Source organism: Syzygium oleosum, unplaced genomic scaffold, assembly GCF_021117445.2.
Source record: "Syzygium oleosum isolate NSW1041296 unplaced genomic scaffold, Sole_v2.1 Sole_v2.03, whole genome shotgun sequence".
NCBI classification, from domain to species: Eukaryota; Viridiplantae; Streptophyta; class Magnoliopsida; order Myrtales; family Myrtaceae; genus Syzygium; species Syzygium oleosum.
The window spans coordinates 19,478,864-19,503,599 of record NW_026607487.1 but is presented as its reverse complement, the minus strand read 5'-3'; the positions used below and the strand labels follow the sequence as shown (position 1 = coordinate 19,503,599).

Sequence of the window (24,736 nt, the reverse complement as noted above, 5' to 3'; positions counted from 1 at the left end):
GCGGTAGCCCACACATGAGGCGGTTTCATTCACCAAACAAGCTACGGGAGAAAGGAGTTTCCACCGGTCGTTAGTGAAACAGTGAAGGCATGAAGAATGGAGGAGGATGATTAGAGAAAGATATTTGGACGATTTTTAAAGATTTTTAAAAATTTTCAATCCAGATTACACCAAACACATGATAGGATTATTTACAATCGGGAGGATATCGAGAGAATTTCTAATCTTACTTTATCTTATCTTATCTTATCCTAATTCAAATCCGGACAACCAAATGCAACCTTAGGGACATGTCAAGGTCCGGATATGATGTCCGACGACACGCCCATATAAGCGAAGCCATCATATGGCAGGCACGGACAAATAGTTTAGACCAGACAGGCCCAGCAGGACCCACTTAGAGCAATCAATGGGAATTTAATCGTTATTAATTAGGCTCGAGAAAGGATTTAAGGTCTGACTGACACTGACCCCAAACCAACCATCGATCCATTTTTTTCTGGGGCCTGTCGCAAACCCACCTATTGGTTAGGCCCATTTGAGTTTACCTGAAGGGTCGCATGCTTTTGGGTTTTTGCCAGGCAATATCGATATCGTTGCCTCATGTTCCGATGTAATCAACAACGATACCAACAAGAACAGTTTCATCTGTGAAAGAAGAGAATGGAAAGATGCGTTAACTTCGAATCTTAGGAAAGAATTTCGTGCAGCGATAAAAACCTGTGAAGTTAGAATCAACATGAATTCTTCGTTAATGTTTGGAAATTGCAACATATAGATTTTGTCTGTCGTGATATTTGCTTGTAAGCCACCAATTCGTATTCTGACCCGCTCTCGACCTTGCTAGATTCAAACTGCTATCTTTCACATTCTCTATGTCCTTCCTGGCTAACGCTCAAGTGTTTGCAAAGAAAAGTTGATCTGACATTCTACTTGCCCTTTGATCATAATAACATCTTTAGACTTAATTTCCGCGTTTTACCATTTATAAAGTGGCGATAGTGCGTGAGATTTGCAAAAGCAGCCAAATAGCCAAATAACAAAGTGGTCCAACAATAAATAATCGTCTGAGACACGAGAGAAGAATCAGCGCCTTCTGCTGCAGTAAGTAAATAATTAATATATAAGCCACAAAGTAAATAGGAATATTTGTCCAGGTCCTGTGCAGAATGTTTCACTCGATCTGGATCAGTACGAAGGAAAAGAAAGATGCATCGCGAACATGGTGGAAGGTTTGAGAGTCTGAGAGTCCATAATTAGCACTACTTTATCTTTTTACTAGGTGAGAGAACAAGCGACTTGAAGACGCTAGAGTTCTCCAATGTCTCTTTTCCTCTTTCCAACAAGACCCAGAATGCTCGTGCAAGCTCTATATAAACACCGCACGTCCTTGCTCAGCTCTCACCAGAATCATCCGACAACGTTCATTCATACATTGCAGAATCATCTCAGTTTTCCAGAATTCTCTGATCAGTGATCACAATGTCGCTCATTCCCAGCATCTTTGGAGGCCGCCGAACCGACGTCTTTGACCCATTCTCTCTAGACATTTGGGACCCTCTTGATGGCCTCTTCACCTCCTCGCTCACTAATATGCCTGCCTCGGCTCGCCAAACTTCAGCATTCGCGAATGCACGAATTGACTGGAAAGAAACTCCAGAGGCCCACGTGTTCAAAGTGGATGTTCCGGGGCTGAAGAAGGAGGAAGTGAAAGTTGAGGTGGAAGAGGGGAGAATCCTTCAGATCAGTGGGGAGAGAAGCAAGGAGAAGGAGGAGAAGAATGATAAGTGGCACCGGGTTGAGAGGAGCAGTGGGAAGTTCATGAGGCGGTTCCGCCTCCCAGAGAATGCAAAGATGGACCGGATCAAGGCAAGTATGGAGAATGGGGTGCTCACTGTGACTGTGCCTAAGGAAGAGGAGAAGAAGCCGGAGGTGAAGTCCATTGATATATCTGGTTAATCCAGGAGTGTGTTGTGCTAATGCAATGCAATATGCAATGCCACGAATACAACTCTATGAGTTGTGAATAAATGATTTGCTTGTGTGTTTCATTGTGTGCTCGTGTTCTAGTATATCCAAAAATATGTAATCAGCTATCACTTTTTTAGTGAAAATAATTCAAGCTTGAATCGTTTGAGTTCTTAGAAAGTTCCTCATATTTATCTCAGGTTATGTAGCAAGCTCAATAAAACAGACGAAGTAAATGGAAAAAGGGGAAAATTGGAAAAGGAGGTTCTATATTTTCAGAGTATTGTTAGAAATTTCATTTCTTGCCATCAGCTTACTATTATAAAGTTCATATTTAGATGGGTCAGACCCTAAGAAAAAAAATCTCCGCATCAGCTCTTCCTTTTTACTTCAACTCTTTGATAAATAAATAAGATACCAACAAAACTCTAGAAGAGCGCAAATTTACTTTAATTCTATAGTGGATGAGTTGAGAGATCAGAAGGTGAACTGCGTATAAATATCCTTCACTGTACAATCCCGAAAGGTCAGTGATAGAATTTGTCAGAAGCAGGCACAGTTCCTTACGTATCAGAATTGCAGTAAGAGCAACAAATTCAGGTGACTTACGTTGCTGTGCTTCCATCGTCAGGAGAAGCATAGGTTATCTGCTGTTTTTATGATAGGAACTCTCTAATGTTCCCCAGGATGCCCTTATCATATGGGTTCCGGAACGCCAAGTTAGTAGAACTTTGCCCTAGATAAGCAAATGATGAAACAGTTAAGACAAACAAAGAATCTCTCTCTAAAAGTTTGGGAAGAACCATCGAGCTGATGGAATAAGAAAAGCAAGTAAATTTACCTTGTTCAGATTTAACTTGGTGTTGAAACTCTGGATACTTCTTCCAGTTTATCTGAAAAAGATGCATGCCAGGATGATGCGTACTCCAGAATTCATCCAAGTAAAAAGAAATATGTTCAGGAGAAAGTGCCCCACTGATTGTGCACTTACCCACTCATCAGTTCTAATGTTGAAACATATGCAGTATATATGCCACATTAAGAATATACCCTGCACGACAAAAACAAATTATACGCTCGCACAATACCATTACATGTTGCAAGAAGTTACTGATAAGAAACTTGCACACAAGCAAAAAATTAGACCTGCCATATCAATTGGAGCAGAGAAAACAGCAATCCACCAATGACCAAGTCTGCCTCCATATTACTCTGAAGCCATAAAAAGATGGTTTTAGAAGGTCACTAAGTCATTCGATGAGCCATTTGTACTTTATACAATTCAAAAGATGCTCAAACTGCAATTACTAACCTCCAATCTAGTTTGGTACGGAATTGAAGATTTAGAAGCAACTGACGGTCAGCAGACAGATGCACAAGACAGGAAAAAGAACACGTGAAAGGCTGGAAGATGAATAATTTCTAACAAGTAAAGCATGACTAGTGGAGAGAAAGACCAGCTCCAAGCCTGAAAGGTTAAAAAGAGGAACAACCTTTGCTCTTTGACCAAAGGTAGTGTATACAGCATGTGGAACTATTTACCAATTTTTTAAATATACATAGAAGTTAACTTTTATTTGTCTTTAAGAAACCTGTGTATCACAGCTTTGGAACATTTCTATCCCGAGACATGAGTAAATACAGTGTGCCGGGTTACAATTGTCCTTCAGGAACCTATATATTGCTTAAACCTTGATTGGATGAAGATGGATGCCTCCTCACATACCCTAATTTATTTAAGACTATCTCAGCAATAAATGACCAATTTCTGTCTGTTCATCCATTAATCTGCAAATAATGATTGCATATCTGCCAAATAACGAGCAATACCAGCATTTATATGGAGTAGCACTGGCAGATACATATGCAAATGATTAGCTTGGGAAATTTAATGGCATATAGTTTGGTCTAATATCAAAAATTTTCTTTCATAATCTAGGCTCACTTCACCTGCAAAATCATTCTGACCCCAGCTCAAACTCCAGGGGGAATGTCCCAGTGAAAATTTAATGTATATAAAGAGTTGGATAAAGTCAGGCAGCATTAGCCAAACTTACACTTAGATGAGCTGGCTACAAAAGAAGACTCGGTGATAAGAAATCCAGCCAAAAGAGCCATGAAAAGGAAATAGTTATTCTGACCTGCATAGCGATGCCAACACCAATGTGATGCGGAGGAAATGTGCTTCATGATTATAGGTAAGAATGATGAAGAATAATTATATCAAGGAGTCTCTTAAGAGTTCAATTGCAAAGTGGAGCTTACCATTACCTATACAATTTCCAAACGCAGGGCAATGGTGGTCAAACCCTTTGATATAGGCCTCGCAAATTCTGCAATATCTTACTCTTCCCAACAAAGAGCTAGTCTGAAAAAGAAGACAGGGCGGACAACGTTTAGATAACTGAAACTTTAATTCCTCTGCACGTATGGTATTGCCAATTAAGTGATAATGACATGTGCTACTGCTAAGTAATGGATGGAATGAGTCAGTTGGAAAAATAGATCGCAACCAAGTATAATCACATGTTTAGTCACTTCACAATTTGCAGTACCTCACTGACTTCAGAGATGGATCCATCACAAAGTTCACTTGATAAGGAAGGTCCAGGAGTTACACGACCAGGATCTCTTTTAAAAATACTGTATTTATAGACATGATTATCAGCATAGAATCAGTCACCACAGATATCAGCACAAGCATCCAAATAAAAACAGGTCAGAATGAATTAATTTACACAGGTGTTAAAAGTTGGAGGAATAGAGAGGACCAACCTGCAAAGACCAATTATAAGCATGGCAACCTCTCCATGGAACAAAATATCCATCAGCAGTGGAACCTCTCCATGGAACAAAGACCGAGGGCTCGAAGCGGTGGAGGTTTTCTTCAGATTGATGGGTTCAGGTATTCAGCCAAATGAGTATAGCTTCGTTGCGATTCTGACCGCTTGTATACGGCTCACTGAGTTGGAGCTAGGTTTGCAAGTCCATGCTTTGGTGGCTAAAACGGGTTATTTAGAAAGCGTTTTCGTTTCGAATGCACTTATGGGTATGTACAATAAATGCGAGTGTCTGGATTCCGTTCTTGAATTGTTTGACGAAATGCCTAAGAGAGACATTGCTTCCTGGAATACTGTAGTTTCGGGATTGGTGAAGGCCCAAATGTACGAGAGGGCATTTGAATCTATTCGGCAAATGGACCAAATGGATGGTTTTAGAGCTGATTATATGACTCTTTCTGCGGTTTTGACTGCCTGTACTGATGCTGGTAGTTTACTTAGAGGAAAAGAAATTCATGCTCATGCCATCAGAATTGGTATGGAGACTGACTTGAGTGTGAACAATGCACTTATCAAATTTTATATAAAATGTGGAACCATAGATGATGTGGAGACCTTGTTTGAGAAGATGGCCACGAGGGATATTATCACTTGGACAGAGATGATTAGAGCCTATGGGGAGTTTGGCTCGATTGATATGGCTATGGATATGTTTCATACAATGCCAGAGAAGGATTCTGTTTCTTGCAACGCCCTTTTGGCAGGACTCCGTGAAAATGGCAAAGCTTTTGAAGTGCTAGATTTATTTATTAGTATGGTGGAGGAGGGCTTGGAATTGACTGACTACACCTTAACTACTGTTGCTAAGGCCTGTAGGTTGCTTGGGGCACGGAAACTTAGTGAGCAGTTGCAAGGGTTTATTATCAAGTTTGGTCTCCTGGCAAATGCTCGTGTTGAAGCAGCTTTGCTTGATATGTGCACTCATTGTGGGAGGATGGTGGATGCTGGAAAGATGTTCAAACGGTGGCCTTTTGAGTGGGATGGCTCTATCATATGTACTTCGATGATATGTGGGTATGCAGGTAATGGGCTGCCGGATGAAGCAATGTCACTATTTTGCCGTTATCGAGCAGAAGGGAGCATAATTCTTGATGAAGCTGCATCAACTTCAATACTCGGTGTTTGTGGAACTCTAGGGTCTGATAGGATGGGTGAGCAAATTCACTGTCATGTTCTTAAATCTGGATTATCTTCAGATTTAGAGGTAGCAAATGCGTTGATCAGTATGTACTTCAAGTGTTGGAATATGGATTCTGCTAAAAAAGTCTTTAACATTATGCCTGCACATGATGTAGTTTCATGGAATGGCTTGATTGCGGGGTTCATCATACATAAGCGGGGAGATGATGCCCTCACAGTCTGGTCAAACTTACACAAAGCAGGCATAAAGCCTGACAAGATCAGCATCCTTTTAGTTATATCAGCTTACAAATATACTAAACTTTGTTTAGTCGATGATTGTTGTAGATTCTTTTCATCCATGCAAACAGAATTTGATATAGAACCTTCACAGGAGCATTATGCATCATTTGTTGGTGTTTTAGGAATCTGGGGATTTTTTGAGCTTGCAGAGAAAACAATCAGCAATATGGCTTTTGAACCAGAGGCTTCAGTCTGGCGAGCTTTGCTTGATGGATGTGGAATCCATTCCAATGCAATTCTTGGTAAAAGAGTTATAAAGCATTTACTTTCAATGGAACCACAAGATCCTTCCACCTATGTGCTTGTTGCAAATCTGTACTCTGCCTCTGGAAGATGGCATTGCTCTGATACAGTGAGGAAAGAAATGAGAGTCAAAGGGTTTCAGAAACAGCCTTCACGGAGTTGGGTCATCCATAAAAACGAGACAATATCATTTTATACAAGAGATAAGTCCCATTCCCAAACCAAGGACATCTATAGCGGGTTGGAAATCCTAATTTCAGAATGCCAAAAAGCTGGGTATGTGCCTGACACAAGTTTTGTTCTCCATGAAGTTGGAGAACAGCAGAAAAAGGATTTCTTGCTCTATCACAGTGCAAAACTTGCTGCAGCATTCGGGCTTTTGATGAATAGACCGGGAAAACCCATCAAGATTGTAAAGAACATCAGCCTTTGTGAGGACTGCCATCAGTTCTTGAAATACACATCAGCCATCACAAATAGACAAATACTCTTGGGCTGCGTTTGGTCGTCCGTATAAAACTCGGGATAGGATATGTTTTATCCTATCCCGTGTTTGGTAGGTGTCCCGGATAGTATAATGTCGGATATAGAGGGGATATAACCCGGATAAAAAAATCCGAGGGGAGAGGGTAGAATAAAGTCGGATAGGATTTCTCCTATCCGTCACATAAAAGCAAATTTTTAGAAACCCTACCCTTCATTCACGCACTCTTCACCCACGCGGCTCGTCGAGATGCTGAACTGGAAGGACCCGCAGGAGGAGGAGATCAGGTGGTCGTCCGCGGAAATACTGTTGAAGCTTGCCGGGAAGAAGCGCTTTTCCGCACCTCGCCGGCGACATCAGAGAAGCTCCGAACCTCTTCGTCGCTTCTTCTTCTTCTTCTTCTAGGCGCGCCGACTGCTCTGCTCTGCTCAGCTCAGGTATTGTTACTGTCCTCTCCAGTTTCGCACCGTCGTCAATGGCGTTCGTCGTGTTCGTCGAATGGTATCTAGTTCGCGGTGGAGCAAGGAATCGGTGGCCCTTCGTCCTTGCAATTGCTGATTCAGTTCTGTTGGATTTGTCTGTTTCGAAAAACAACGTGATTGCGGACGATGAAGGAACCCACCATCTCGCTGTTTCGATTGTTTGTTTTGTGCTTGCGATGCTCTGTGGTTTGGTGGAGTTGAGGTTTGGTAACTTGGAGCTTGTCTCTCCGCTTTTCGCGGCTTCAGTTGATGTCGAAAGATGGCTTTTTTATTTCACATTCGAGTTCCATCTTTGTTATCCCATTTAAGATGTTCTTCCAACGTTGTTATGTGTAAACCCTGGTATTTGATGCTTTTGCAGATCAATGGGTGGCCTGGCTGTTAATAAGAAGAAGAAGGGTGCGGGTGCGGTGAAGCCTCCGCCTAAGAAGAAGCTGAAGAATGATTTGTTTGCGGAAAAGCGCTCGAAGAAAGACGATGATGACAATTTTCTTGTCTCATTTGTTTCTATTTTCATTTTATTTTATTTTTGCAAAAAAATTTGAAAATCTAATAAAATGTCATATTTTCAAGTTTATTTGTGTATGAGAATGTTATTTTTATAGTAATAAGATCAAAATATTTCATGAGCATCACGTAGGGGTATATATGTCCTTTATATTGATATACAGTTTCTACCAAACACAGGATAGGATAGGATATGAGCATATCCGACTTTGAATCCGTACTTCACCAAACAGTGGATATGATATGGCCAAATCCCTAGATTTCCTATCCTATCCTATCCTATCCAATCCTATCCTGACCAGAAATACGGACGACCAAACGCAGCCTTGCGGGATGCTTCGGGATTTCACTACTTCTCAGGTGGGCACTGCTCGTGCGACGACCGATGGTAAAGCTCGTGCAGGTTATGCTCCCACGTCTTTTGCTCAAAGTGTGTGGTTGTCTTAAGTATATTTGCATCATAGAATTTATTTAAGCTTTTTGAAGAAAGAGTAGAATGTACAATTGATTTAATACCTCCCAATAAAAGAAAGGGATGGAAGACAGCAAAAAACATCAGATCAACTTTCAAGAAGGGAAGTCTTTTACATCTTTTAGTGTTATGCAGCTTTTAGTTAATTGGAATACAGGAGTTGAAAAATTATGAGAAAAAATTAATGTCCTTGAAGAAAAGCTGTTTCTTTTTTTTTTTTTGGACCAAAAAAAAATACACGAGGTAATGTTTTTAGTTGGTTCTTTTGAAGAGCTAAATATGTACACCCCAATGTTCTTGCACCTGCTAAAATTACCTACGCTAAAAAAAAAAGAACCCCTGAAACTTTCAATGAGAGCTTTCCATTGAGACCAATGTTGTTAGGTGAATCGCAAAATCATAGATCTGAGATTTCAAGTTTATGAATCGGGCGTAGTTTTGGTAACTTATTACCTTCAAAAATCATTATTTATCTTAACTTAGAGGTTTGTTAATTTCATTCGATTGTAAGACCTCTAGGTATGGTTTTCCTCTCTGGGATCTTTCTTTCGGATATCGGAAGGTTTGACCGAAATTTGACTAACAATTACTCCCTTGTTCGACATTCCTTCGGAACCGATTTTTGTTGTGTGGGGATGCTAGCAATCTCTAATCGCGAGATGTGCAATTGAAATCAAGAATTCGTAAACTTCCCATTACCGTGGAAAACATACGACCGGTTTGAAGGATAAAAAAGTTGACCATAAGATTGGGGTGGTAAAATGGGTGTGAAAATATTCGTTTTGATGAGTAAAAACCATTTTTGATGTTTAATACGTGCTTTGGCTCTTGTATCTCGCTGATAAATGTTTGCTCAAGAATTTAATGATTTGAAAAAACTGGAGGTAAAATTTGAGGTTACGAACACCTATGTTTTTTGTAGTTTCATGAGAATATTATATGGTCTAATTTTATGTTGAGTTGGTGTCTATGTTATGGCGTGGTTTGCATTAAGTTGAGTAACCATTCTCAATGACAGTTATGTGGATGAGTAAGTTCCCTTTCTATGTGGAACACCTCAGAACAAGCTAAATCAAAACCAAAATCACGAATAAAAAAGCACAAAAGAGGTGGCGAAAAGCTTCAGCTATCATTATCAATAACATTTGCAGTCGAGGGCGGCTCTTTGGCTGAGCGTCAGCCTCAGCCTCGGTCTCAGCCTGTACCTGAACCTCGACCTCGGCTTAGGCACCGCCTAAGCCTCCTGCTGCTGCTCAACGAAATGGCTCAAACGCTCAACCAATTGAGCAGCCTTTCGTTTCCCTCTCTCTGTGCCATTTTGTGCCAAATCCACCAGTGGCTCCATGATTCCCAGTTCCTTTGCCTCTAACAGAGGATGCTGATCTCCAGCACAAAGATGCACCAAAACAGCAGCAGCGTTCTCCTTGTTCCTAGGAGAATCAACGTGAATCAATTCTACAAGAACCGGCACTACCTTTGCAGCGCCAATGGCAGCCCTCCCTTCAGCATTACTGGCTAATATTGCCAGTATAGCGAGTGCCTCATCCACCATCCTGCCTCCAGGTTCAGTTAGAAGCTGCATCAGGGTGGGTACAATGCCAGCCCTGACAGCCTTCCCCTTGTTACCTAGATAAATGCACAAATTAAAAAGAGCTGTTGCAGCATCCTTCTTCCCCCTTTGGGTTCCTTCATTTAGAAGCAACACGAGTGGAGGAATCGCACCAGATGCACCAATCGTTACTTTATATTCATCTACAACTGAGAGACTGAAGAGTGTGACCGCTGCATTTTCCCGTGCTACCATATTCCCAGTCCTCAGAACATGGAGTATGCCTGGTACGGCTCCAGAGGAGACAATATTTCCTTTATTCTCATCGCATATTGAAAGGTTGAGAAGAGCAGTGACAGCATGCTCTTGAATGCGCGAGTCTGGAGTTGAAAGAAGGTGTACGAGGAAGGGAATCGCACCTGCTTCAGCAATAGCCACACGGATATCTCTATTATTCTTCGCAAGAAGGCGAATCTCACCTGCAGCTGACCGCTGTTCCTCAGGATTTCCAGAAGCAAGTTTGCGCACAAGAAGTTCAACCTCAGCGCATTCTGCAGGGAAGCTGGCTGAGATGGTTTTAGTGGGTCGAGAGCTGCTTGGAGGTCCTGGTGGCTCAATGCCGTTAGCCTCACACCATTGAGCTATAAGGCTGCAAAGGACATTGTTGGGTGTAAGAGTTGTGTTAGAAAGGGTTTGCTGTGTCCTTGGACATGTTCTATGACCCGCTTCTAGCCACTCCTCAATGCATGAGCGTTCATAGGTCTGCAGCAGGATAAAGAGTGATCAGTGCATGAGGACTGTGAATATGTGCAAACATATCCACGCATGCGCCCACGAGAGAGGGGGGGGGGGGGATAGCCTGCTCAAAAGGTAGAAGTTTTTGCATTTTTTAACATATGCTAATAGAATGCTAAAAATTTTATGCTAATACGGGCCTATAATGCTATATACTACGGCAAAAAAGGACTCTTGGTCCATACTTAACTATCTCCCTAGTCCTTTTTTAACTATCTCCCATCAGACTTAGAATACATTGGTTTGACAAGTCCATAAGATACAGTTGGATTCCCATAATAGTGCAACTGCAACGTCCGTCATGAATCCACAGCGAAGGAAGAACCAGTAATGCACATACCTGGCCTGTTGACACTACAACGGGATCCTTCATCAACTTCAAGGATATTGGGCAACGGAAAAGATCTGGGATGACCGGTGTTTTTTTATTGCCATCGACTGATGACCCGCTGGAACTGGGAAGAACGTTCTTTTCGCCGGTAGGCGGAACCATGTCAAGTTTCTCTGTCTGCACAAAGGCTTTAATTTGGTCCAGTAACATTGATATTCTCACAATGCTCTCCCCTGGATCTCCACCACTTGCACAAACCATCTCATGTAGAGCCAGTGACTCCTGCTTAATGTCAGCGATCTTCATTAACTCTAGCTTTTCAGCCAATTTCCTTAAGACAGCTTGATCCGGAGCTGTGTCACTACTCTGGTAATAAAGGGCTAAGAGCTCTTCATTCAAGTCGACATCAGATGAATTGACTCCTCCTTTAGCTCCTCTAAATTGTCCAAGGACGAGCTCAACCTGGAAGCCAAAAGGTTAGATTCTCTTGATTGTAGTATCGAAACTAAAAACTCAAGGTTAAGGGTTCCAATGTCCTAGAAGAGAAGTATTCTTAACATGTACAAATTGGGGATAAACAAGGTTTGAAATAGATAAAGTCCACAATTCTGTGGCTAATTTTTCAGTCAGGTTTTTTTGTTGGTGTATTTTCACTGGTACCGGCCGGCATGTGCAATGGTCTATGCAACAAGTAGATTGCACCAAAATTATGTGAACATCACCAAGAAAATAACATACTCCATGCAGTCTGATTGTAACCATGTCCCAGATAACTGAAAAGAACAAACTTTTGAAGATGACGTCTTACCTGCTCCTTGACTTCATCTGATATGTGCAGGTTTTCATATGAAATTCTACTTAGAGCTTGTTCCAGTTGGGAGGTCACCTCATGATAGTTATTCATGATCTGCTCCCTTTCTAAGACCTGTAAGAGGAGCAAAATATACAGTTTAAGAAATGCAAAATTTAAACAGGAGAAATTCATGAAAGAATCATGCGTTGACACTTATTAGACGGCCCTTCTTTGATCCTTCCTCCAGAGAAACGGAATGACTTATTTAGCAGCAGATAAGTGTATATCCAAGCCCTGTTGTAGTGCAATTAAACGAGTCACATTTGGTTGGCACTTTGCACGAGTAAGACTTCATAAAATTTACAGAGACGAGACCATTCAACAATGAATATTCCAACTACCAACCGGCAACCCTTCTTTCCCTAATGGCAATTCCACCATAAGCTAGACACATCTCCAGGGTTCAGACAATGATTGGAAAGCTGCTTAAACCTTCATGAACTTTACAATAAGCAGGATGTTCTCGTGCAGTGGAGGCATAAGGCATTCAAAGAAGCAATGCTACTGAAATCCCAAGAAGAGCCAATATGTTCCTTCCTCTTTGGTCTTTCAATGCCAACCGAGAACCATAAAATCAACCTCGGCCATTAAGAGTAGCGGCAAATTTCTACTATCATCACAAGCTGCTAAGCAAATAGATGTAGCCCATGCTTTCCAGGGTCCCTCACATGGAGATGTCCAAACATATTAATAACAAGTATGTAATGCACTCCTCTTGGCATTTGATGCTACTCATAATAACTGAGACCGATGCTCTGATTTTGCATCCTCTGTCCTCAGACAATACGACACTGCTTCCGTCTGAGTACTTTTTTGATAAAGGCGTATTAAATACCACCTGTTCTACCTCTAGGGGCTCCCTCTTCAAGCTAAGTTGCAATGCTCTGCTCTTATTGCAGACTCTCAGGTTAAATTTTCACTGATAGCTTCTCGTTTATCAGAAGCCGATCCAAAAAGTAAAAACTCCACTGAAATTTAACGTCAAACCAGTGTGAATGGGGATGCAACAGGATTAAAAAATATTACACCAAAAAATTGACTATCCAAAGATCACAGAGAAATTGCGAGCACACACCGCGTAAATTTTGCTGCCTTCTCTCCCGAACTTCAGCAGCTCCTTCGCGGAACTCAAAGCTTCCATGAGCGCGGCAAGAGCTCCAATCGTCCCTTCGGGCATTGGCTCCTTGCTGTCCGTAATCTCTTCGAACAATGGAGTCAACAGCTTCAGTCTCGTGGCCAGATTGCGGTACCGCTTCTCGACCGTGCCCCTGTAACACGAGATGGAAGCTATCTCATCGACGGCATCAATCATGCTCTGAGCCAACGCTCCTCTGTGCTCCTCCTCCATGACTCACTCTCTCAGTTGGGTGGAGAAGAGAAAACGCGCTGCCCGCGAGAGTCCTGGAGGAATGAACCAATTGACCTTATTCAGAGCACGAGAGATTTCCGTGCGCTAAGGTTGGAGAGATGGGAGGGCATCGCTGTCGCAGGCCATGCGGGACACCATTTGAAAGAGAGAAGCTCTTTGGGTCTTTTTCAGGGTCAAAAGCTCTTTCGGTCTATAGGAATAGAAGATGAAGCCGAAGATGAAGACCAAGACGAAGACTCCTGTTAGCATGAACGCTCCGTCGTTCATTGGCGCCACCAGCTTTTCAAGTCAAAAGCTGGAAACTATAAGCCGACAGGTTTTCTTGTTTTCACCGATTCTTTAATTTATTCGAATAATGCTGACTAGCCAATTTACTCGTGCGCCACATGGAAGTAATAATTTATTTTTCATCGTACGAATTAATCTTCACTGGTGCATTGTACGTTAAAAATTCACAGCTAGAAAGATTATACTAATTAACATAGAATCATATAAGCAATCTTAATTTTTCGAATTCAAATGTCATTGACGGTGACCATTCAATAAGTTCCTTCAAGTGGAGTTAGACATATGAAGAATGTATTTCACACATTGGGTAGTCGTAACTAAATGAATTCGGATAACGATATCGCCAACTTTGTGCTCAAAATGAGAAAAGTACTATTTAACTCGAAATTAGCTATATCAAACTAAATATTGAAATACCCAATAGACATGCAGCCATGCTAGGTAAGGAATTGGAGGGTAGGGACGCTAGTATCACAGGTGCGGGGTTCGATTCCTGCGCTCTGCATGAGACAGAACAAAAGTTAGAGAGTAAGGTGGATTAGAAATATGGCAGACAAAAAAAAATTAAATATTGAAATTGCACAATGCCCAATATATTAACTTTCCAAAAAAAAACGGTTATTTACTGATTTTTTTGTTAGTACTTACAATATTAATTTAAGTTTTGGAAAGACGAAAAATAATACTATTAGGGTGCGAATGGTAACCATTCTGCTCCAGAAATCAAATTCTTGCCAGAAATTGATTTCTGAAGGAGAAATCTCTTTGGTAAAACATGACTAATTCCCGCTCCGTAAATTGATTTCAGGCGTAAACTGCTTTTGATTTGTTGATTTTTTTGCACCTAAAAAATTTAAATTTTACTCAAAGTGGGTGGCCACATGTATTATAAGCCATTCTGTAAAGTTTTGAAATTTTTGATTTTTTTAAATTTTTTTTGGGCACCTAAAAATAATTAAATTTCACTCAAAGTGGGTGGCCACAGGTATTCTAAGTCATTTTGTGAAGTTTTGAATTTTTTTATTTTTTTGGGCACCTCAAAATATTTAAATTTTACTCAAAGTGGGTGGCTACAGATATTCTAAGCCATTGTGAGAAGTTTATAAATTTTTTTTTTTTTTTATTTTTTGGGCCACCTCAAAAAATTTAAATTTCACTCAAAGTGGGTGGCCACAGGTATTTTAAGCCATTTTGTGAAGTTTTGAAAATTTTTATTTTTTTATTATTTTTCTTTTTTTAAGACCTCAAAAATTTAAATTTCACTCAAAGTAGGTGGCCACATATTTTAAGCCATTTTGTGAAGTTTTGAAATTTTTATTTTTTATTATTTTTCTTTTTTTTGGGCACCTCAAAAATTTAAATTTCACTCAAAGTAGGTGGCCAGGTATTTTAAGCCATTTTGTGAAGTTTTGAAATTTTTGATTTTTTTGGGCACCTCAAAAATTTAAATTTCACTTCAAAGTGGTGGCCACATGTGTTTTAAGCTATTCTGAAGTTTTGAAATTTTTGATTTTTTTGATTTTTAAAAAAATTCACCAAATTTCATATTTTCCCGAAATCGGACTTTTTTTTATTTTCTGGAAATTTTTATGGATTTTTCTAGAATTTTTCAATTTTTATGCATTTTCTGAAAAAAAAAATTGTGAGAAAATAGGAGAATGCATTCGAATCAAGAAGCTACAAAAAGTAGCTTCTCTTTTCTTGCCAAAAACTCATTCCGAATCAAAAATGCATTCTAATCAAGAAAGATTCCTAATCAAAAGTATTTTTAACAAACGCATTTTTATTCCAGTAATGCAAAATCGCTCTAATGCATTCCGAAATTTTTTAACAAACGCCATTCTGTTCCGGAATGCATTCCGAAACAGAATTTTTATTTCGGAATGCATTCCATGCGCACCCTTACTCTTTAATGTTTTCAGAAAACTCGTCTGCCTAAATAAAATTAAGGAAAAATTTCAAATTAGTATCCAAAATGGGGTCATTTTCTCAAAAAAGGGTCCAAAGTGGACATAATGTCAAATAAGGGCCTGAAGTACCCAATCAGTCTCAAATAGGGGCTCGAAGTGCCCAATTAGTCTCAACTAAGGGTCTGGGTTCGCCGGCCGGTCAAATACTCACCGATCGGCAAGCACGTCACTGTTTCGATCGGCGGAATAGTGACAATTTCGTCTTTTACCTTCTTCTTTTTTTCTCTTTTTCTTTTTTTTTTCTTTCCCTTTTCGTTTTTTTTTTCTCTTTTCCCTCCGCCGGCCATAGTCGGGGCTAGCGGAGGTTGCCGGCCTTAGGCAGAGGCCACCCTCGCCGGCGTCGGGCGAGGGAAACCCAAGGTCGCCCTCATCGGTATCGGGCGAGGGTCGCCTCGCCTGGGCTAGGCGGGCGAGGGCGACCCTCGCCAGATCTGGCGAGTGCATGGGAGGAATCGCCAGGACTTGAGGATGGAAACTAAAGCTGCAAAATTTAACGTTGTTGTTCTCTGCTCGGCACTTGGTTTTTTTGCTGTGCCCCGCCCGGTGGGTCGGCGCCAACATCCTCCCGTGCTCTCGCCGAATCTGGCGAGGGTCGACCCTTGCCCGATGCCGGCGAGGGCGACCCTGGGTTTCCCTCGCCCGACGCCGGCGAGGGCGGCCTCCGCCCGAGGTTGGCAACCTCCGCCGGCCCCGGCTATGGCCGGCAGAGGGAAAAGAGAAAAAAAAAAGAAAAGGGAAAGAAAAAAACAGAAAAAGGGAAAAAGAAGAAGGTAAAAGACGAATTGTCACTGTTCCAGCGGTCGGAACAATGACGTGCTTGCCGACTGATGAATATTTGATCGGCCGGCGAACCCAGACCCTTAGTTGAGACTAATTAGGCACTTCAGACTCCTATTTAAAATTGATTGGGCACTTCAGGCCCTTATTTAATATTATGTTCACTTTGAATTCCTTTTTAAGAAAATGACCTCCTTGTGGGTACTGATTTAGAATTTTTCCTAAAATTAATTTGTGTAAGCGCTATGGTCAGAAAGCAAGCCTTCTTTTTCTCTTTTCCGCTTAAGTGAAAAAGGGCGAGTCATTGCTCGTCTCGTCTGCCTTCCGCAGCTCCGCTTCCCTCGCTCGCCTCAGCCTGTTGCGATGGCGTCTGAGCCGGTGTTGTGCGAGTATTTGCCGGCGAGATGAAGGAATCGGAGCAGGAAAAATGGCTGAAATCGACGACCAGAAGACGCGCGACACTCGCCGGAGCTCGATCGGACGTTGCATTGCTTCCGGCATCTCCGTCTTCCTCACTCAGTTCACCATCGCTCTGATTCCTCACTTCCTCCACGCCTCTTCGCTCCTCATTCAGCTCGCCCTCTCAGGTCTCTCTCTCTCTCTCTCTCTCTCGCTCTCTCTCTGCATAGTTCGGATTTCGCGAGATGCGAATCGCATGCTGGTTTCGCTTGTCCTGTGCAGCTCTGGTGCTCGTGGTGGTTTTGGGATTGGGAGGGAGGTGCAGGCGAGTTCTCGGAGTCTATGCATCGGCCCCTGCCTTCGTTGTTATGAGCATCGTATACATCTGCGAGTCCTCTGTGCGAGAAGAGGACTCGCAGGGACACACACCCACCCACGCACAGAAGAGAGAGAAAGCGAAGGACTTTTCTTTTTATTTTTTTAAAATTTAATTAGTTTATTAATTAATTTAATCGCGGGGATTAGGAGAAAAATCAAAGCGGCAGCGAACGGTGGGGTTAGGGGCTAGATTCGTATTGGAGGCTGGATCTGCCCGGAGGGGCGGCCAGGCAGGGGAGGCTGACCGTACCGGCGACCGCGACTGTTTTGGGCAGCGGGCAGGGAGGAGGAGTCAGATATTTTTTTCGCGTGGGGCCGTTGAATGGAATTCTTAATCTTAAATCTCATTCGATTCCGCGTTAGATTAAAGTCCGAGACCGCGTCCTAGATTTTACTGTTACGGTCCTTGTCCGAAAAACGGACCCCGTGCTTTCTTCTGGTTTGCCACGGCTCTTTTTCTCCTTTTTCCTCTCTTTTTTTTTTTGTTTCTTCTTACTTTTAAGGTACGTTTGCTTCGCGAAAAATAAGTAATTTAAAAAATATTTTTTAAAAAATAATTGCTTACACCATTTATAAAAATTGGCCAATTGAAAAAATTTTCATCCCTGTTAATTAAATAACGGCAAAATGTTCAGTAGAGTTGGAATGAAAATCATTTCCTAGCCTTGGCTCGCTTTTTCTTTTTTTTTTCTTTTGTATTTTCGATAGAGATTTGATAATAAAATCGAGCATTTGCGTGTCGATGAAATTGGTGTGGGAAGGAACACTAGTTTCGGGTTCTGAGCGGGAACGTGGCGTCAGAATATTTAAATGTAAAACCACATCTCCAGATAACAGTTTAAATTTTTGGAACGGTCGGCGACGATCCCATGAAAATCTTTTATGCTAATCTTTCGTGTCATCATAACAGGAGGCTCGAGTACGGATTTTTTCAGTCCCCTTATTTGTCTCTCCCATTATATATTTTTACTCATAAATTGCGTTCGTTCCGCAGAAAATGAATAATTTGAAAAATAATTTTTTTTCTAAAAAACGATTGCTTATATCGCTTATAAAAAAAATGAACGGATAAAATATTCAATGTCCATAAAAATGTTCAAGCATAAATAGTTATCAATGATGAAAATATTTTTCGTCGGTTAATTCGAAGCAATACGACGATCATTTTCGGGGAAAGTGATTTCTGAATCATTTATTTTCCACAAAATAATAAATGCAGCCTAGTTGGCAGCGTCCTGCAAAGTTTCGCACATGCGATGTTATTTCTAAATTTGTCCTTACTTTTTTCCTTCCACTTGACATTTAATTACAATGCTTCTATTATCAGCTAATCTCTCCACACGACCAAGATTAAAGAAACTCAAGCACCCTCCTTTCATCTTTTTCTACACTCCATGTGATCTCTTCCTTTATTCCTCAAAATTTCTTAGTCCGCACGTGCGAACGCACCTTTATAGATATTTTTAGATAATTACTCGATGGGCATCAAATATTACTTGATTAGTGGGCGGGGCCGATCGTACAAATCGGTGCATGAGCGGGTCAAAAGTCCCTGGCGATCTTATTCTGTGGGAGGGGGTAGAAGTGGAATTTCGGGTTGTTTATTTTAAATTTGAACCCGTGTTTTTTGGACGTCTGGCTGGCCAATGACGACGCGCCTTTCGGAAGACTTCCGCCTTGGATGGTGGTGGCGCCGCCGCCGGCTGCAAAGGGGAGGTGGGTGTACATGTCAAAGGCTCCCGGTGGCGCCTCCAATTAACCTCCTCCAAATGACCCAAGTTCATGCTTTTTTCTCTTGCGCATGCTGAACAATAGTTTCAAGAATTAGTAAATTATACCAATATCATAGAAATTTAATACATAATTAGGCATAAGTCGAAGAACTAGTAAACCATTCCGACGCTAGGGAAATATGCAATACAAGAAACGGTACGACGAGTCAAACATTCGAGAGCAATTCCCTCGCCGTCAGCAACTTCTTCGTGATCTAGCTCTATCACTCGGTGAATTAGTCTTTGTATCCGACATTGTTTGGCCCTTGCGCAAGAGCCGTGAACGTGGATGGCAGGAGTTGAACCCAGGAAGATGGTGCACCGAAACGACTTTCGGTGCACAGGAGGGGGCTTGAGGAAGCCCGCAGACAAAGAAAAACATTTGGAAAAGGATGTGGGAAATAATGGATTTTAAGTCCTTGGAATCATACAACAAGCAAAGCATAAAATCTCAAACTACCATTGGCGATCTTGGCGATGGTTGGCGCTTTCCGGGGTAAAAAAAAAAACGCCTTTCCTGTCAAGCCAAACACTTGCATTTCACCCTTTTCTCTTTTCCTCCTCTTACCCCTGTATCTGAACAATCTTCAAATTTGTCGAACAAGTAAACGTCTTCTTCTACCAGCTTTTTCTGGAGAATCGCCTCGAAGTGTTGCTGTCCAAGCAAATGCTGTCGCTTAGGAACTTATCTTTGTTGCACTGTCATCTCAACCTTCCATCTATGTCTTTAATAAAGAGAAGACAGGCTTATGGTGAACTTCTCCGCGTTATCATTTTAATCTTCGCGTCGTGTCCTTCAAAATCACGTCCCCGGTTTCCTTGTGTGCATATCATGTCTTTAATAAAGGGAAGACGGCTTATACTTAACTTCCCGTGTTATGGCGTTACTTTTTGCGTCGCGTCCTTTGAAATCACGTCTCCGGTTTCCTTGTGCGCATATCAAGTCATCAGAGTCGAGTAAATGCCATATGACAGTGTCACGGTGAATCTGTGTGAATATTTTGCTGGTGCATGCGACTGCAAGTAGAACTGGGTGTTCAACTATTCTTTCATTTTTTATTCCATGTTTCTTGAATTTCCCTCTTCAGGTTTTTATTTTCCTAGATAAACCCGGGGGGAGATTAAGATTTGCGGGTCAACCGAGGCTAGACTTAGACAATTTCACTAGGGGACAAGGTGTCGGTGGCAGTGCTGTACGGTGGTGTATAGATGTTAGAGAAGATCAGATGAGTTTTCTTTTCTTTTTTGCCCTTCGTAAGTTAATTCAAGAAGATAAGGAGTTTCTTCTGCTAGGGTTTTGACATGTAAACAAGAATCTCGTACTTACCCAATGGAGTTGAGACTGCTACGAAAAATACAGAAGAGTATCTTTTAGTTGTTTCCTTCTGTTGTAAGTGTAACTATCTAAGCCCGCTGAGCGGACCCAAAAGGAAAAGGTTTAGTCCTAATGCTCGGAGATTATGAATGGAATGTCTTTAAACCGATGGTGTGAACTTAGGTTAAGCATCGTGATCATTACAAGTAGAGATATTTTTGGAACCAGCCACCTAGGCTTGGTTCAGTGAGTTCATACTGTAGCTAGGCTGCAATTCTGTGGCAGATGCTCTAACCGTGAAGCAAAAACAAGCAAAGTCGCAATGCTCGCTAGGAAACGATGGGACGACGATAAGACGTGGATATGCAATCACATCGAGAGAGGTCTGCGGAGGAGAGAAAAGGATGGAAAATATCCTGGAAGCTATTTTGTAGGTCCCTGCTGGGAAGCTTGTCATCTGTTTTGGTCAGAGTTTTTCTGTTCTTTTTTTCCTTGATGTTTCAGGGCGTGAGATCATAATTAGTAGGTTCTGGAAATTAGCACGGTAACCCACCGTTTTGACATCTCTGTTTAAATTAGAGCCCTCCAAGGCCGAAATCGAACCTGCAACTATCGATTCTCGAGCCGAAAGTGTGGGTTTTGGTCATCATTTTTCAAAAGCGTGTATATCTATAGCCCATTAAGTTCTAATGATGGGAAATCACATAAAAAGATAGTACTAACAAATCAAAAGTAATTCATATTGATGCGATTTGTTCGTAGAAAGAAAATTCGAACTATTTCGATTTGGATGCATTCAAATCAACATAAATACATCTAGTGCGACGGACAATCATTTAATCATGTCATATTCAAAAATAATTTTTACTAACGACTTTCGAATTACGTATTAACCATTTTCCTTACAAATGATAGATCCTATTGATCTCAGATGATAATATGAATCATTATGGTCAACGCACGATATTGCATAGTCACGACCGAAATTTTCAAACTTGCGCATTTTAAAGTTATATTTCAACTTGAAGAGTCACATAACATACCGACTTTTTGTATGATAAACGAAGACTCGTATCAAACATGTTAGGTGCTTTGATAGACAACTTCGTACGTCGTCGCTCGTGCTTTGGAGCCTCTTATATTAGCTTGATTTTGAACATTTCTGATCGAACCCAATGTGTTCCGGTTCCAACTTGGCCTGTATTAATTATGTTCGCTAATTAGATCATTAGCTAGCTGATAAACACCTACTTCCGCGCGTTAGATATCTAAGTAGATATTTTGTCGTTGAGGATAAGATTGTTTTTCGATGTTGAATTATTTGTGGGATTCCGACATTCTACCTACCAAAGCACGGCAAGCAATATTACACGTCAGCGACAAAAATCTAGTTTGACTACGCAATCTTCTAATGTTTCTAATTTTCTACCGACATACGAACTTATGGAGTTACATTGCATGACTATATGCAAATGAAAAGGTGACTTGAAGTTCCAGACGAAGCAATTCTATAGATAATAAACCCAATTATCAAATAACAAGTCTGAAAATAATGTATGCGTTAGGGATGTTGGATCTACCAGGGACATTGAGCTATCATATGTATCTGAATCTACCGTTCCTACGATGATTACAAAACACTCCTTTCTAATTGAACTTGGTTGAACCTAATCCCAACTATTAAACAAAGCCATTGAATTTGATCTTTCTTCTTGATACCTGCGACGCCATCATGGGCCAACCAACTCCGTGCTGGTTCATAGTTGCTCATGGCCATCTGAAAGAGCCGAAGAATGAAAACTCGACCATAAGTTTATTAAACGTTAGATCTTCCACGTTCACCTAATGACATAATAACCCTATTCATTGGGCTGAACGAAGGTACCCTTCTATTCCTAGGTACCAAATATGAATGACCACTTAAATAGATAAGCCGTATTCAACCACCATTAGACTGTCTTTAGCGACCAAGCCAAATGATGCGACGTAGTGTTTAACCGGTTGTCACTTGAGGAGTTACAAGCTCCTTCGCTCAAAGAAATAATATTCTCGTACTTTGAGTTGTATCTCGTCCAAGCCAGTTTTGGCATGACTATCACTTGCGGAATAAATTCGGTACTTGGCTTGTCTTCAAACTGCGTACCGAGTAAAGGGGTACTTTTTTTTATGCTGTTTGCAACAACTTAACTCCACTAACATGAGCAGAAACTCCTTAGAAAGAGCACATGTTTCGACCATTTAATGAATTGTTGTGGTTTTTACTTACGAATTGCTTCACAAGCTCTCTCCCATCCGATACGAGATTTCGTTAATTTACGAATCACATATTTTGCCATTCTAATGAGCTATATTGAGTTGAGACGTTTTATTCAATCTCTCCTCAATTTACTGGACTGTATGATCTTTGCTTGAAATCTGAAAGCTGATTCTTTTCCCTCCTTCCCATAAGACGTTCTGAATCGATTTCCTTGAAGATCAAACCGGAGAGGCAAGCTTCAAAGTTTCGTTGCATGGCGAAGCTGGAGATTGAGGACGCAACCGATTACGTTTCGAGATTGCCTAGCCGGACAGCGGAATTTATGATTAATTACGCGAGTCCCGCTTAAAAGTGGGATTCAACATATTTCTTCAAGCAAGAGCTTACAGTACGTCGATGAATTGATTGGTGAAAGAGACATCGGAAGCCACGAGTGTGTTCATACATCCAAAGAGTGCGAACTAAGCTTTGAGCGTTGGTCTTTACTACCCAATCGAAACAATCCAACCAAGCATGGGACAGGTAAAGATCGCAAGTGGGTAATTAAGAAACTCAGCGCTAACTTGTACGCGTGCATTAAGTGAGCGCCAAAAGACTCGGTTTGCTGAATCAAAACGTGCAGCTTGAATTGGTACGTATTGATGACTTGAATGATGTGAATTTGACGAGCAAGCTTCGTGTATCATTATTTTCGTTGGCTCTTCTTGATTCTGAACAGAGGTTATCGACAGTACTTGCGCGAATGGGGAAGGAAAGATTGTGTGGAGTGTCCATGGAAGTTGCAGCGATGGATTGTTCATGGCGGCGAGAGAAGAACGGACCCACGTTTTGGAGTGACAGAGTAGGAATCTCATGAGTGCTTGTCACAATGATTCAGCTTAGATACGGATCTTATTGTCTTTTTCACGTGGAATCTTTGTTATAATCGAGAGATTCCTTGCGGAACCTCCATTGTACCAACCTCACGCAGCCATTTTAATCGAATTACACTCGATTGCGTGCTGATTGTGGCTACATGAGGTGCGACGGTTGAATACGTTTCCGCCGCGAAGAAACCATTAAAATTTTGCCAGATGCACCAATAATCGGCGAGTCAGATCCCTTGCTTACGTTTTGTTAGGTTTCATGAGTCCCGTCACAAAAATTTCCAGAGGTTAAGTGCAGCCGGAACTTCTCTTTTCAATCCGTGTTCATGGAGCTTTTACTTTTTAGCAGCAGATCATCAAAGCATTTGATTGAACATAAGCAAAGTGAGAGAACTCCATCGTAAAAGCCTCAAAAGATCCGAGGATCAAATCTGAACTCAACCCACGAAAAAGTCTCATTCGCTCAGCTATTGGAGAGAGAGAGAGAGAGAGGAAATAGCCACTCGTTGGCTGCAAAATCTGACTAATTTGGTTGGGAGCTTAGGTTTACAATTAGCCTAGAGTTTATCGCTAGCAGGGGCCTTGGCGGCCTGTCCTACAACTAGGTAGGCTCCACCAATGCATTTCTTATTTAAATGTTCCGGTGCCAGCACGACCCGGTCTCCCTTGTTGAGTTAGTATCCTTTTCTTGTCCCGACCCCGGCAATACCCAACTTATTTTTACACTTCGTGATCCAGGTGTAGCCTTTTAGGCTGCATTTGGTGGACTGGATAAAATCCCGGATAGGATCCTATCCGGTGTTTGGAGTGACGCAAAATCCGGATATGATCGGATATTAGCCCAGATATAGTACGGATAAAAAAATCCCACCTAGGGGGTGGGATAGGCCCGGATAGGATATGTAAAATATAAAAAAAGTTAATAAAAAACAAAAATAAATTTCAGAATATCGGCAAATTGCTATCTTTGCAGCTTTTGCCCTCTCTTCCCGCATCTCTCTCCCTCCTCTTCTCCGAGTTTTTTCTACTCTATTCACATTCACGAGTCACCCACCACCACACGAAGACAAGAAAGCTCTGAAAAATTCCCGAAATTCACTCTGCTTCACACTGACTAGTGATCAAGGTTTTTGATTCTTTTCAGTACACAGACGAAGAGGTTGAACACTCATTTGAGGAGTTTTACGAGGATGTTCATACAGAGTTCTTGAAGTTTGAAGAAATTGTGAATTTTAAGGTAATAAATCCGTTCACAGCTGTTACTTTTCCAATTTGCAGGTCTTGATATTGGCTTTTTATCAAGATAGTGATGAACTTTGAGGGTAGTTAATCCTTTTATTATATTATCTCTGGCTTTTCAATGGGTTTTTCTGCATTTCTTTTTTTTTTCTCTCTCTCT

The 24,736-nt window shown here is 41.3% G+C and overlaps 5 protein-coding genes across 5 annotated transcripts; 3 read left to right on the top strand and 2 right to left on the bottom strand.

The window, feature by feature from the left end:
* Positions 1-410: 410 nt before the first annotated feature.
* Positions 411-4,806, bottom strand: LOC130137736 (uncharacterized). Its single transcript, XM_056309704.1, has 10 exons — positions 4,744-4,806; positions 4,524-4,611; positions 4,234-4,336; positions 4,026-4,109; positions 3,281-3,321; positions 3,115-3,180; positions 2,960-3,019; positions 2,810-2,861; positions 2,578-2,704; positions 411-648 (listed from the first exon to the last, which is right to left on the bottom strand). Exons 1-9 carry the CDS (start codon positions 4,794-4,796, stop codon positions 2,625-2,627), a joined length of 627 nt encoding a protein of 208 aa, XP_056165679.1. The 5' UTR covers positions 4,797-4,806; the 3' UTR covers positions 411-648; positions 2,578-2,624.
* Positions 1,391-2,148, top strand: LOC130137737 (17.4 kDa class I heat shock protein-like). Its single transcript, XM_056309705.1, has one exon. It carries the CDS (start codon positions 1,483-1,485, stop codon positions 1,957-1,959), a length of 477 nt encoding a protein of 158 aa, XP_056165680.1. The 5' UTR covers positions 1,391-1,482; the 3' UTR covers positions 1,960-2,148.
* A 24-nt stretch (positions 4,807-4,830) lies between the features above and the next one.
* Positions 4,831-8,535, top strand: LOC130137735 (pentatricopeptide repeat-containing protein At5g03800-like). The gene is made up of 2 exons (XM_056309703.1): positions 4,831-6,967; positions 8,271-8,535. Exons 1-2 carry the CDS (start codon positions 4,864-4,866, stop codon positions 8,336-8,338), a joined length of 2,172 nt encoding a protein of 723 aa, XP_056165678.1. The 5' UTR covers positions 4,831-4,863; the 3' UTR covers positions 8,339-8,535.
* Positions 8,536-9,488: 953 nt separating this feature from the next.
* LOC130137734 (U-box domain-containing protein 13-like) lies at positions 9,489-13,294 on the bottom strand. The gene is made up of 4 exons (XM_056309702.1): positions 13,022-13,294; positions 11,902-12,018; positions 11,103-11,555; positions 9,489-10,729 (listed from the first exon to the last, which is right to left on the bottom strand). The coding sequence occupies exons 1-4, from the start codon at positions 13,292-13,294 to the stop codon at positions 9,653-9,655; spliced, it is 1,920 nt and encodes a 639-aa protein (XP_056165677.1). The 3' UTR covers positions 9,489-9,652.
* A 3,346-nt stretch (positions 13,295-16,640) lies between these two features.
* On the top strand, positions 16,641-24,657 carry LOC130137718 (uncharacterized). The gene is made up of 4 exons (XM_056309656.1): positions 16,641-16,937; positions 17,032-17,147; positions 24,482-24,574; positions 24,616-24,657. Exons 1-4 carry the CDS (start codon positions 16,778-16,780, stop codon positions 24,655-24,657), a joined length of 411 nt encoding a protein of 136 aa, XP_056165631.1. The 5' UTR covers positions 16,641-16,777.
* The last annotated feature ends 79 nt before the right edge of the window (positions 24,658-24,736 follow it).

Bases quoted from the DNA above. Each gene is read 5' to 3' on its own strand.
- LOC130137734 (XM_056309702.1), bottom strand. From the start codon at position 13,294: ATGGAGGAGGAGCACAGAGGAGCGTTGGCTCAGAGCATGATTGATGCC. The intron at 11,556-11,901 runs GTAAGACGTCAT...TTTGGCTTCCAG, and splicing joins CAGATGAAGTCAAGGAGCAG to GTTGAGCTCGTCCTTGGACA. The intron at 10,730-11,102 runs GTATGTGCATTA...ATCCTGCTGCAG, and splicing joins TTGTAGTGTCAACAGGCCAG to ACCTATGAACGCTCATGCAT.
- LOC130137718 (XM_056309656.1), top strand. From the start codon at position 16,778: ATGGCTGAAATCGACGACCAGAAGACGCGCGACACTCGCCGGAGCTCG. The intron at 16,938-17,031 runs GTCTCTCTCTCT...TGTCCTGTGCAG, and splicing joins CATTCAGCTCGCCCTCTCAG to CTCTGGTGCTCGTGGTGGTT. The intron at 24,575-24,615 runs GTAATAAATCCG...TCCAATTTGCAG, and splicing joins AAGAAATTGTGAATTTTAAG to GTCTTGATATTGGCTTTTTA.
- LOC130137735 (XM_056309703.1), top strand. From the start codon at position 4,864: ATGGGTTCAGGTATTCAGCCAAATGAGTATAGCTTCGTTGCGATTCTG. The intron at 6,968-8,270 runs GCTGCGTTTGGT...GACCAAACGCAG, and splicing joins AAATAGACAAATACTCTTGG to CCTTGCGGGATGCTTCGGGA.
- LOC130137736 (XM_056309704.1), bottom strand. From the start codon at position 4,796: ATGGATATTTTGTTCCATGGAGAGGTTGCCATGCTTATAATTGGTCTT. The intron at 4,612-4,743 runs GTTGGTCCTCTC...CTATAAATACAG, and splicing joins CTTATAATTGGTCTTTGCAG to TATTTTTAAAAGAGATCCTG. The intron at 2,705-2,809 runs GTAAATTTACTT...TTGCTTATCTAG, and splicing joins CCAAGTTAAATCTGAACAAG to GGCAAAGTTCTACTAACTTG.
- LOC130137737 (XM_056309705.1), top strand. From the start codon at position 1,483: ATGTCGCTCATTCCCAGCATCTTTGGAGGCCGCCGAACCGACGTCTTT.